Raw genomic sequence first — 13,464 nt, forward strand, 5'->3', positions numbered from 1 at the left:
AATGAACGGTAATAACACATCCCAATCAAAAACATCACAAGCCCTGCCTAAACTCTAAATCCAGTATGCTAATCATAAGGAAGAAGGAAACTCATGTTGTGGGTCTCACCGGTTTCATGCGCTTTCCGTAACAGCCAGGCATCAGCTTTGTCCAGCTCTGTGATGGGGCTACTGGCGCTGCTGGGCCGGTTGCTGCCCCTGGGTCCAACTGGGCCATGAGAGGAGCCCCGCCAGAATCCGCTACCTACATGTAAATAACCTCGCCTCCACCGAAAGTACAAGTCAGCTCCACTTGTGTGTCTCAGGGCTGCCCTCCACCAGTTACCCAACACCATTGCTCAACCAGGTGTAGATTTTCAAATCTGAAATACAAAATTATTACATGAGAATCTCAAAATTATACTTTGCAAAGTGTGCCGTCAACAAGCTGGAGAATAGCTAAGCAAGTCTAGAACTGTGTGGATATTTAAAAAATGGGGGTGTCCTTTAATCAATATTCTGTCTCATTGTGGATGGTAGAGTTCTGGCTAGGGTAAAGTGGCCATAGCTCCACGTGGCGCTACATTTGCCTTCCTGTTCCAGTTGCTATTCTAAAAAAAAGTTCCCTCACCTTTACTAAACCACAATAGCGGTTTTTAGCGCAGGGAGCTGTGCTGAATGTTCTGCACTGCTCCCAATGCTCATAGAGTTCCTATGAGTGTCGGGAGCGGCGTGCAGCATTCAGTGTGGCTCCCTGCACTAAAAACCGCTATTATGGTTTAGTAAAAGGGGGGAGTATTTGTTTTTACATTTATCAAATGTAATTTTCTCTTCATAAAATATGATATTTTAAAGTTGCTATGCAGGGTGGAATTGATTTAAATCACTAGTCAGAAAGACTATTTAAATCATGCTTTTCTACATAAAGGACTCATTCTTGATGGTACAATCTTAATATTTATAAAAAGATGAAAGTTAAAATAACTTTTCAGATTAGTTTTATAGTTACAATGAAAAACTTACTGATTTGGCTATACTATTAGAAATACATAGATAAATAATTATGAAATTATTGTGAGGTGAACTATCTCCAGTTTAACAGGTTAATCATTCATATTTAGACAACTTTTCTGCTTTTCCTATTGAAAGGAGAAAAAGCACAGTTACTTACCATAACAGGTGTTATCCAGGGACAGCAGGCATATATTCTCACATGTGGGTGACGTCATCTACGGAGCCCCAGCGCGGACAGCTTTTCAAGCAAACTTGATTGAAGTTTCAAGTTTGCACACTGCACCACGCATGTGCTAGCCTTCTTGCCCACTAGAGGGCGCATCCCCACCTCGTGGTCCTCAGTTCCATATCAAGCAAGATAAAAGCCATCCCCGGGGAGGAGGGCGGGTTGTGAGAATATATGCCTGCTGTCCCTGGATAACACCTGTTACGGTAAGTAACTGTGCTTTATCCCAGGACAAGCAGGCATGATATTCTCACATGTGGGTGACCTCCAAGCCAACCAAAAATGGGCAGGAGGGAGGATGGCAATTTAGGAAAACAGATTACGTAACACCGACTGGCCAAACCGGCCGTCGCTTCTGGACAAAGTGTCCAGACAGTAATGGGAGGTGAACGTATGAACCGAAGACCAAGTGGCAGCTTTACAAATATCCTCCATAGGCGTGGATCGGAGGAAAGCAACCGAAGCTGCCATCGCTCGGACCTTATGCCCCGTGACTCGACCCGAAAGCGGGAGATCAGCCTGAGCGTAGCAAAAGGAAATACAAGCAGCTAACCAGTTTGACAAGGTGCGCTTTGAAACCGGGTGTCCTAAACGATTAGGGTCAAAGGACAAAAACAATTGAGGAACCTTCCGATAAGACTTGGAACGTTGGAGATAAAAAGCCAACGCCCTCTTACAGTCAAGCGTATGAAGCGCCGCCTCACCAGGATGAGAGTGGGGCTTCGGAAAAAATACTGGAAGGACAATGGACTGATTGAGGTGGAAATCAGACACAACCTTAGGCAAAAATTTAGGATGGGTGCGAAGAATCACCTTATCATGATGAAACACCGTGAAAGGAGGATCCGCCACCAAGGACTGCAGTTCACTAATCCGACGAGCGGACGTGAGCGCAATCAAAAAGACCACTTTCCAAGTGAGAAACTTAAGATGAGACTTGTCGATAGGCTCAAAAGGCGGCTTCATCAGCTGAGCCAAGACTACATTAAGATCCCAAACCACCGGAGGAGGTTTCAGAGGAGGATGGACATTCACTAAACCCTTCATGAAACGAGTAACCAGAGGATGAAGAGAGAGAGAACGACCCTCGAGGCGCCGATGGAACGCGGCAATGGCACTGAGATGCACCCGAATGGAAGTAGTCTTCAGGCCTGACTCAGACAGATGCAATAAATAGTCCAGAACCGAAGACACAGGAACCGAACTTGGTTCCAGATGATTCAAAGAACACCAGGACGTAAATCTGGTCCACTTTTGGGCATAACAGCGCCGAGTCGAGACCTTGCGCGAGGCCTCCAAAATCTCCCTCACGGCCTGAGACACCGGGATCGAAGTCAGGGGGAGAGGAACCAAGCAGTCAGATGTAAAGACTGAAGATTGGGATGTAACAGCGAACCCCGACTCTGAGACAGCAGAGAGGGAAAGACCGGCAGAAGTAGAGGTTCCCTGACACTGAGCTGAAGAAGCAGGGAGAACCAGTGCTGTCTGGGCCAACGAGGCGCAATGAGGATCATAGATGCTCCGGTCGATCTGAGATGAACCAACGTTCTCAAAATCAGCGGAAAAGGAGGGAACGCATAAAGGAATTTCCCCTCCCAGTCGAGAAGGAAGGCATCTGCCTCGAGACGGTCCCGGGAGTACATCCGAGAACAATAGAGGGGCAGTTTGTGAGTCTCCGGGGAGGCAAACAGATCCACCTGAGGAGTCCCCCAGCGGTCGAAGACCTCGCGCAGGACCCGGGCATTCAGAGACCACTCGTGCGGCTGGAGAAGCCGACTGAGTTTGTCTGCCAGCCGGTTCTGCTCTCCCTGAATGTAAACTGCACGCAGGAATATGTTCTGGGAGACCGCCCATTCCCAAAGACGAAGAGACTCCTGGCACAGAGGCCAAGAGCCCGTACCCCCTTGTTTGTTGACATAGTACATCGCCACCTGGTTGTCGGTCCGCACGAGCACCACCTGATCGTGCAGCAGGTGGACAAAAGCTCGCGCAGCCAGAAAAATGGCGCGAAGCTCCAGCACATTGATGTGGCACCGACGGTCCTCGGCCGACCACAGACCCTGCGTCCGCAGACCGTCCAGATGAGCCCCCCACGCGTACTCTGAGGAATCCGTGGTCAGGACCTTGCTGTACGGTGGAACGAGAAACAGCAAACCCCCGGAAAGATTGGAAGAGTTGGTCCACCAACGGAGCGATCGACTCAAAGAAGGAGTCACTGATATCGGGGAAGAGACTGGATCGCGATCCTGCCGCCACTGAGAGGCCAGAGTCCACTGAGCGAGCCTCAGGTGCAAGCGGGCGAAGGGCGTGACGTGAACCGTCGACGCCATGTGACCCAGCAGAATCATCATGTGCTGAGCTGGCACCACCGATTACTTCCGACAGTGGCGACTCCACCGAAGCAGGGCCTCCCGCCGAAGAGGGGGGAGGAAAGCGCGGAGGCGAACCGTGTCCAGCACGGCCCCAATAAACTGGAGAGACTGCGCCGGGCACAACTGAGACTTGGGAAAGTTCACTTCGAACCCCAGGCCTTGCAGTAAACTGATAGTCTGTTGGGTCGCTAAGATAACCCCCTCCCTGGACGGGGCCTTGATCAGCCAATCGTCCAGGTAGGGAAAGACCTGCAGCCCCCGAGAGCGCAGGGCCGCCGCAACCACCACCATACATTTGGTGAACACCCGAGGGGACGACGCCAGACCAAAGGGAAGAACCCGATACTGCAGGTGCAAATCTCCCACTTGGAACCGCAAGAACTTGCGGAAAGCGGGATGCACCGGAACATGGGTGTATGCTTCCTTCAAGTCTAGGGAGCACATCCAATCCCCTGCTTCCAAGAGTGGATATAAAACTGGAAGCGATAACATACGGAACTTCTCCCGGACCAGGCACTTGTTGAGCCTCCGCAGGTCCAAAATGGGGCGCAAGTCCCCTGTCTTTTTCGGGACCAAAAAGTAACGGGAGTAAAACCCCCGCCCCCTCTGATCTAGCAGCACCAGCTCTACGGCGCGGAGGCTCAACAAGGCTCTCGCCTCGATCAGGAGAAGGGACAACTGGCTCCGCGACTGCGGCCAAGCTCTTGGTGGCATGTCTGGAGGCTGCACGGAGAAGTTGAGCGAATAGCCCTCTGAGATGGTCCGGAGCACCCAAGCGTCGGATGTGATCCCAGACCACGCCCCGGAAAATGCGCTGAGGCGACCCCCGATGGGAATGGAGTCTGGCGAAACCGCGGAGGGGGCCCGCCCCCAACCGCACACCCCGTCAAAAGGACGGCGCGGGCTTGGCCACTCCCTGCGTGGCGGGCTTGGAGGGGCCACCCCTACCCTGTTGGGGAGGTCGCCGTGGTGGTGGTCTTGAGAAGGCCGGCGTAGACTTCTGAGGATACCTCCTCGGGGGCTGCCGGAAGGGACGCTGCGGAGGGGCCTTAGGCTTCGGGCGCACCAAAGAGGACAGGGAGCGTTCCTGTTCGGAAAGCCGCTTGGTCGCCGCTTCCAAGGAGTCGTCAAACAGTTCCGCCCCGACGCAAGGCAAGTTCGCCAAGCGCTCTTGCAAATTTGAATCCATCTCGAGGGTACGAAGCCACGCCAGCCGGCGCATGGCCACCGCACAGGCAGATACCCTCGAGGCAAGTTCAAACGCGTCGTATACTGCGTGGAACAAGTAGAGGCGCAGCTGGGAAAGATTAGAGCTGAAGGTGGCGAACCTGTCTCTATGGGACTCCGGTATCACCTCGCGAAAAGAGGGGAGGTCCTTCACCATCGTACGTAAGAATGAAGAGTACGAATAGGCGTAATTCAGCACCCTCGTTGCCATGAGAGAGTTCGCATAGAGGCGACGGCCGAATTTGTCCAGGGTCCGGCCCTCCCTACCAGGCGGGACCGCTGCCGACACCCTGGAAGGCTGCGTTCTCTTAAGTGCCGACTCTACCAGGAGCGAATTGTGAGAGAGTTGCCCCTTCTCGAACCCCTTGAGGGGAATGGTGCGATATTTTGACTCCATTTTGGAGGGCACCACTGCGACCGTCAAAGGAGCCTCCAGATTCCTAAGGAAGGTCTGATGGAGGACCTTGTTGATCGGGAGGCGAGGGGATTCCCGAGGGGGAGCAGGAAGATCCTGCTCCTCCAAAAACTCCTTGGTGTAATTGGATCCCTCTAACAAGTCCACACCCAAAGCCACCGCCATATCCTGCACAAACCTCGTAAAGGATGAAGGTCTAGCAGGAGGAGAGGGTGACCGAGACTTCCCCGCCGAGCCGAAGGAAGAGGCCTCGTGAGAGTACCTCGGCTCCCTACCCGATCCCGATCCCAAGGAGGCACAGTCCTGTGACCTCGACGGGGTCGGAGACCGAGTCTGTCTAAAGGAACCCTTGGGGGAGCCCCCCGGGGTCCGGGGCATCGAAGCCCGTCCCTTCGGCCCCGGCGAGGACGCTCGGGAACTCTCCCTAACAGGAGACCTAAACAAGCTGGGATTATCCACCCGTAGGTCCCGTACCCGCAAGGTATCGCCCCCGGCCGGCGGCGAGCGACCGCGCCGCCGAGGCGAGGCCCGAGACCGCTTGGCCTTCCTCGGGCGGCGCCTCGCCCGAGGCTTGCCCGAAGGCGATGAACCTCGCGAGGACTCCGAGGACGAAGACGAGAGCCGCCGCACCCGGCGCACCTTGTCGCGTGGGCGCACGCTACGCTCCGGCTGTCCCTTCGAAGCCGGGTCCGAGGGCAATGCCGAGGTCGAGGCCGTGGGCGCCTCGGGAGCCGAAGCCCCGGTACCCGAGGCCGAGGTCGCCAACTGCGCGGTGGCCGAAGCAGTCGAGGCCGAAGCCTGCTGCAGGTGCTCAATGGCCCTGGTCAGCTCCGAGGCGATCAACGCCCGGAGCAAGTCCTGGAACACCGGGATCGACATCCCCTGGGGCAATACCTGCCGACGCTCCTCAGAGGGCGACCTCGGTCTCGAGTATTCCCTCGGGGCGATCGACTTGGGCATCTTGGGCTGAGCGGAGGTGGACCCTCCCGCCGTCGAAGAGCCCGAGGATGGCTTTTTTGACGATCCTGGAGCTGAGGAGGGAAGTGGAGACTTACCCGAGGCCTTGGATGAGGCAACCTGCTTCAATGGCATCGAGGGACGAGGCGAAGCCGAGGGTCCCGAAGCCGAGGTCGAGGTCGAGGCCGAGGTCAAGGCCGGGGCCGAAGCCGAACTCGAGGCCTTCCCGGGCGGGGACTCGACGGAGAAAAGTTCCGCCATGCGGGCCTTACGGCGTGTGAGTGCCCGCTTCTGGAAGGTGGCACACTTGTCACACGCATCTGTCGGGTGCTGGGGCCCCAAGCACCGTAAACAGCACCGATGAGGGTCTGTTATTGAAAGGAGTCGGTCACAACGACCGCACTTTTTAAACCCCGTAACAGGCCGGGACATGGGCCTACAACGTGGCCGGGAACGAACGAGGTTCCCGGGCCGTGGCTACCGGGAGCCCCCGGAGCAACGGAAAAAGGAATTTTTTTTTTTTTTTGAAAAAAGGAAAAACAAAGAAAGAAAGAAAAATTACACGCAGCGACCGCGTCGAAAAAACGTACACAGCCGCGGCGACAGAAGGCAATTAGAGCACACAATTATCCACAGGGCTTCTGGCTCCGCGGATGAAATAGAACTGAGGACCACGAGGTGGGGATGCGCCCTCTAGTGGGCAAGAAGGCTAGCACATGCATGGTGCAGTGTGCAAACTTGAAACTTCAATCAAGTTTGCTTGAAAAGCTGTCCGCGCTGGGGCTCCGTAGATGACTGAATAAGTCATACTACACAGAAATATCATGCTAACAGAATACTGCAGTCACACATGACAGAAATAGTGTTAGGGGAGTGCAACTAGGGCAACTGCCCCCTGGTCAGAGAGCGCCCTAAGCCAGCTGGAAGCTAAAGAAGCACTGCCTGGGCTTTGCAGTCCCCAGTTATGTCTAACAACAGCTCTAGCAGGATATATATTTCAAATCTGATATATTCTAATCACAAAATAGAAATAAAATTATTTTTTCTACCTTTTGTTGTCTCTGGTTTCTGCTTTCATCTTCTTTTCACTCTCTTCCTTCCAGCATCTGCCCCTTCCATCCACTGTCTGCCCCTTCCATATGGTATCTGTCTTCTTTCTATGCCCCTCTCCCCTTTCCATCCAGCCTGTGCCCCCTCTCTCCTTTTTACATGATTCATTCCAGTTTCACTGCTCTCTTCATTTTTATCTCTCCTACACCAGATCTAGCATCATCGTCCCTCTCTGCTTATTTCTCTGCTGACCCCTTCCCATCATCAATCTCTCTACTTTCTCATGCCTGCCTCTCCCTTTCCCCTCCTCTAATCTCCCTGCCAGCTGTTTCCTTCCTTTTTTCCTTCTCCCTTCCCTCCTCCTCCTGTCCAGTAGTAACTCTCTTCCCTTCCTCCCCTCCCAGCAGCATTTCTCCTTCTTCTTCCCTCCAGGTCCAGTAGTAGCTGTCCCTTTTTTTTCCCTTGTCCAGAAGCTTCCCAGACTTCTTTCTCTCCTCCCCTCCCAGCAGCATCTCTCCTTCTCCAGGTCCTGTAGCAGCTATCCCAGCCTCCAACAGTGGTTTTCTCCCCTCCCAGCAGCTCTCCTTATTTGCCAATGCAGCGTTTCAGGAAGGCAGCCTCGGGTCCTTTGTTGGGTCGCGCTTAATCTGAGGAAATAGGAAGTTGCATCATCAGAGATGGTCGTGACTCAGCAAAAGCCCCAAGGCTGCCTTCGTGAATCGCTGCACTGGTAAGTAAGGAGAGCTGCAGAGAGGGGAGAAAGCCACTGTCGGAGGCTCCCCATGATCTGGCCCAGCGCAGACCAGCTGGAAATATCTAATTGATCTTTCCGGCCCTGTGCGGACCGGCAGAAAATTGAAGTTAATCAATCTCGCCGGCCCTGTACGGACCGGCAGAAATTTCCTGCGGACTGGCACCAATCCACGGAGCGGTGGTTGAAGAACAGTGATCTAGAAGATAGTATCAAAGATGCTTGGTTTTGCATTTCTCAAAACTGTGAATTTGGGTCAGCAGAGATAACATGCTGCTTTATCACAGCAAAAAATGTTTAAAAATATATTGTTGACCAAAAGACCTGTCTCATTGTTACTTTGCAAATCGATATACACAGAATCAACCACTTAACTCTTAAGTGCTAAATTTATATACCTGCACAAGGAGCTGCGAGGAAGGAGGGGCAAGCAGCAAAAATGAAAGTGAAACTTTTTCGGTCAATGTTACTGTACATCCCAGATTGAAATAAATAAGAATTTTCTTCATACTGCTGGCTCTTGCGGAGTGCTCATTGTCCATTCCCACTGTATTCTTTGCTCTTTAGTGAAACCTTTTGAGCAGAATACTCCACATGTCTTGGGATCTTTGTGTGTATAGCCTGATTAATCATATTATTCCCTCCTTGGAGGAGAACATACAACATAACATTGTACTTTTAAACCGCATAACTGTAAGTTCAATGTGGTGAACAAAAGATTAAAAATAACATAACCTAAGGATGATTTAAATTAGTTCGCTAAATATTTTGAAAAAAGATGAGTTTTCAATTGAGTTCTAAAGTGCTTGTAAGAGCAAGCACTACGCAACAGTGGCCTAAATTCCCTGTCATAGAAAGCAGCCTGAAATGCTAGTGTATGTTCCAAGGATTTCTTGCTCTTACAACCTTGAGCAGGAGAAAACTTTCAATAGCAGTAGGCTGTAAAAGAGAACCAGTTTGGGACTATTTTTATGAAGTTCCTCTACCCATGGTTGAGGCAGGAATGTATGCAAAATGCAAACACTGCAACAAAGGAACGCAAGGCCTGGTGGCCCGAATGAAACATCATAATGAGAAGTGCTTTAATGAAGATGAAAAAAGGAACATGCTTGAAGAGGCAAGATTTTCAAATTGGTAAATGTTTTGATTTCATCATGTTTCCTAAAGACTGCCTTGAAGAATTGTCATATTTGAGCAAAAATATATTTATTATTAGTGCATGTTACAGTCATTTTGATACAATGTTATGAAGAAATAGAGTCAAAACAAGCAAATATTCCTTTTTGGGCAGTAATGAGTGGCAGTGAATACAATGAGTAATACTAAATGGGCAAAAATTGTATCAATAATAAAATAACAGTACTGACTTTTTTTGGTTAGGGGAATCTATCATCAACCTAAAGGATTCTGGAAACTATTCACCTTCAAGATTGCCTTCCTTCGGTTCTACAGTTTTAGAGTTATCTGTCCAGGACAGTGTTTCAGTCACATCAAATACGTCACAGTATATCACCTAAAAGAAAGACAAAATCTGACCATCCAGGAACAACTATAGATAAACTTGTAATAAAAATCAGATTAGAAATGGAAGGTAATTGATGAAAAAATGCCCAATTTGTTTATGTGATAAACTATTCTTTCTATCTGTTTGAAAACCCACACTTCATTAATACGATTCAGTCATTGATACAGTCTACCCAGCAGAGCAGATGTTGTATAGAAATTGCTGGATAAAGTGCATCACAGAGAAATTGAGCAATGTGCAACAGATCTAGAGGGTAAAATTGTTAACCTAAGTTTTGATGGGTGGAGTAATGATCCTGTTGTATGTGCTTATATAACAACAGAAGAAGGGAATGTCTTTTTTACAGAAACAATGGATACCTCAGGAAATGAACATACAGCAGAATACTTATAGGAAGTAGTAGCAAAGGCTATAATAAAATGTGAACAAAAATTCAAATGTCTAGCACAGTGTTTTTCAACCTTTTTACACCCGTGGACCGGCAGAAATAAAAGAATTATTTTGTGGACCGGCAAACTACTAGTACTAAAATTTAAAAACCCCATTTCTGCGAGCTCGGTCACCTTAGTAACTATAGAAAAATAGACAAATATAGTGCAAAATATAGACAGCAGATATAAATTCTCAATACTGACACGTTTTGATCACTAAATTGAAAATAAAATCATTTTTCCTACCTTTGCTGTCTGGTGATTTCATGAGTCTCTGGTTACATTTCCTTCTGTCTGTGTATCCTTTCTTTCTTTCTGCATTCAGGCCCAAGAATTGTCCCTTTCTATTCCCTCCCTCTTTCCTTCCTAAGTCCTTAGTGCCCCCATTGCCTCCTTCCCATGTCCTTAGTGCCCCTTCCTGTCTTTAGTGCCCCCAGTGCTTCCTTCCCAAGACCTTAGTGCCCCTTCCCATATCTTTAGTGCCCCCAGTGCCTTCTTCCCATGTCCTTAGTGCCCCCAGTGCCTCCTTCCCATGTCCTTAGTGCCCCCTTCCTATCTCTTTAGTGCCCCCAGTGCCTCCTTCCTATGTCCCTCTCACTGCCTTCCACACTTTGTCCCACCCCCACCCCCGAAGCCAGCCTGCCTGCCTGTTTACTACCTCTCTCCCTCCCTCCCTGGCCAAAGCCAGCCTGCTTTACTGCCTACCTCCTTCTCTCCCTGTCGGGCAAAAAAAAAAAAAGCCTCCCTCCTTCCTTTCCCCTGCTCTTACCGCCCTGCTGCTGCTTCTAAAGCTGACAGGAAGTCTTCTTTCCGTTGTCAATTCTGGGCAGGCAGCGATTGGCTGACCCAGAACGTCCTCTCCGACGTCAGAATTGACGTTGGAAAGAAGACTTCCTGTCGGCTTTAGCAGCTGCAGCAGGGCGGTAAGAGCAGGGGACAGGAAATGATCGCCTGTCCTGAAGCTGTGTGTGGGGACAACGGGACAGGAGGTCTGAAAACAGGACCTAAGGTCACCTTAATCTTGCCAGCCCTGCGCGGACCGGCAGAAATTTCCTACAGACCGGCAATTTAAGAACAGTGGCCTAGCACACATCTTTGTCAAAGTCAATGCTGCAAATGTATCCAAAATGAGAAGAAATCTAGAAAAGAATATCAAACTAATAGCACATGGTTGCAGTGCAAATTTGCTGCACCTACTAGCCAAATACTTTAGTTTTTATTTCTGAGACACTGATGTTATTGAAATTGCTAAATACTTCTGTAACAATCATTTTGCAGCAGCAGCAGCTCCAACAGGAATGGGTGGAACTAAGCTAACGCTTCCACAAGATGTTAGATGGAACTCTGTAGTAGACTGTTTTGAGCAGTATATCAAGAACGGACCTATTCCGATGAGAGCTTGTGAACAAAATTAAGAGAAAATACATGGCACTGGTATGGCCAAAATCTTTAACACTGGGCTTAAGAGAAATGTTGAAGATATGTTGAGAATCCTAAAACCCACTTCTGAAGCTTAAAACAAAATACAGAAAAACAGCAGTTTTATTGCTGATGCTGTTAAAATTTGGAAGGAGTGTGTGGTGCAGTGGTTGGATTTACAGCCTCAGCACCCTGGGGTTGTGGGTTCAAACCCCACGCTGCTCCTTGTGACCCTAGGCAAGCCACTCAGTCCTCCATAGCCCCAGGTACGTTAGATAGATTGTGAGCCCACCGGGACAGAGAGGGAAAATGCTTGAGTACCTGATTGTAAAACCGCTTAGATAACCTTGATAGGCGGTATATAAAAAATCCTAATAAACTTGAAGGAACTGAGTGAGATAGAATGACACGAGGACAAATTTGTCCCCATCTCCATTGGATCTTATCTCCATTCTTGTCCTGTCCCCATGAGTTCTGATCCTTTCCCATTCCTACAAGCTCTGTCCTCATCTGTCATTCTCTATTGAGTACTTAAAAACATAAATGCACAATGACAAAATTAAATTACAAGCATTAAAAAATGAATGGGACAAGCATGGTCTCCAGCTCATTTTCTTGTAAATATTGTTTAATATTCGGTACCAGGGTCAAACCTTAAGTGCTGAAGAAGAGGAGTTAGTTATAACATAGGTATCCAGGAATCATCCATCTGTAATGCCAACTACAATAAACGTCAGAGCTAAAGGGGAACCATTCAAGAAATATGTTTGACAATGATGTTTTAAAGAAAGTCACACCAGTGAACTAGTAGATGCCACTTATTAAGCACTTGGATTTTGAAATTGTTGCTAATGATTTCACTTTTAACAGCGGTAGCTTCTTCTGCTGGCATAGAATAAAACACTTCTCCCTCCCTATTTGTGGGGGTTAGGGGCAGAGCCGGACCGCGAATAGGGAAAATTTGCAAATAACTTTTGGGCCGGCTCTGACCCACCCCTGGACCTTACCTGATGGTCTAGCGGTGACGAGGGGCAGGAGCGATCTTCCTACACTCCTGCCCCGTGCAGAGCTTCACTATGAGTTCCCTTGGTCTCATGAGACTACAACAGGAACTCCCATCGTAGTCTTGTGAGACCACAGGAACTCACAGCATGGCTCTGCATGGGGCAGGAGTGTAGTAAGATCGTTCCTGCCTCGCGTCACCGCTAGACCACCAGGTAAGGTCCGTGCTCCTGGGGCGGCTGCTCGCCGCCTCCTCCAATCGCCCCCCTCCTCCGATCTATTCTCTCTTCGCCCCAATCCAAGTCCCGGGACTGTTTTTTTCGATGCGGGATACCAACGAGCGATTCTCGGGGGGAAGGGCTGGGGAAAAAAATTGCGAATCGTCGAAACTGTGAATAGGGAGGGGGAAGTGTATTCTCTTCTTTTGGACTCGTTCATTTCGGGAACTGATAAAGCAGGACGTTTTGGTTTTATTTTCCAGATTATGAACAAATAAGAAGATAAAGATGAAGCTACAGAATACAGTATTTTGATTTTTTTTGTATGTGGACCTGGCAGATAATCTTAAATTTTTTTTTTTTAAGATATTTTGCTTTACCACATCAGTTAAAATGGATGTTTAAACAAATACAATATAATGTTATAGCTTTGGTATTAAAATTGTTATTAAGGTAATGATTATTTCCCTCCTTTTAATAAAATACAGCAGAAAAAGTTATCCAAATATGAATGATCAACTGGAGATAATTATTGCAAAGTGAACTATGTATTTCTAATAGTATAACAAAATCAATTTTTTAAAATCTAAACTATAAAACCTTCATCTGGTTGTAAATATGAAGATTATACCAGCAAGAATGAGTCTTTCTGTAGAAAGCCAGAATTTAAATCAAATCCACGCTGTGCAGGAGTGTAAGTCAGAATTTCTGGTGACTGCAGAATGAGGCTCAAATGCATTGAGAAACGCAACTGGAGCACCAGAATGAGGCTTGAAATGCCAGATTGGCAGCTGCAACACTAGACCGAGGCTTAGAACACTCATCCAAAAAAACACGGAAGGCTATTGGGTTGGGGAGGAAACAGAGGGCTGTGAGCA

At 48.9% G+C, this 13,464-nt stretch overlaps 1 protein-coding gene across 6 annotated transcripts in view; it reads right to left on the bottom strand.

The window, feature by feature from the left end:
* The window catches only part of TMEM160 (transmembrane protein 160), a 51,660-nt gene that overhangs the window by 31,674 nt on the left and 6,522 nt on the right, over positions 1 to 13,464 (bottom strand). For 2 of the 6 annotated variants that reach the window (XM_033955516.1, XM_033955519.1), the window contains exon 2: positions 110 to 362. In XM_033955516.1, coding sequence (XP_033811407.1) covers positions 110 to 335 — 226 coding nt within the window. In that variant the 5' untranslated portion in view covers positions 336 to 362. Of the gene's footprint in view, positions 1 to 109; positions 363 to 9,358; positions 9,505 to 13,217; positions 13,297 to 13,464 lie in introns of those variants that run through there. The other 4 variants (XM_033955515.1, XM_033955514.1, XM_033955517.1 and 1 more) reach the window with 4 other exon arrangements.

This window comes from Geotrypetes seraphini, chromosome 8 (genome assembly GCF_902459505.1).
Source record: "Geotrypetes seraphini chromosome 8, aGeoSer1.1, whole genome shotgun sequence".
Classification (NCBI taxonomy): domain Eukaryota; kingdom Metazoa; phylum Chordata; class Amphibia; order Gymnophiona; family Dermophiidae; genus Geotrypetes; species Geotrypetes seraphini.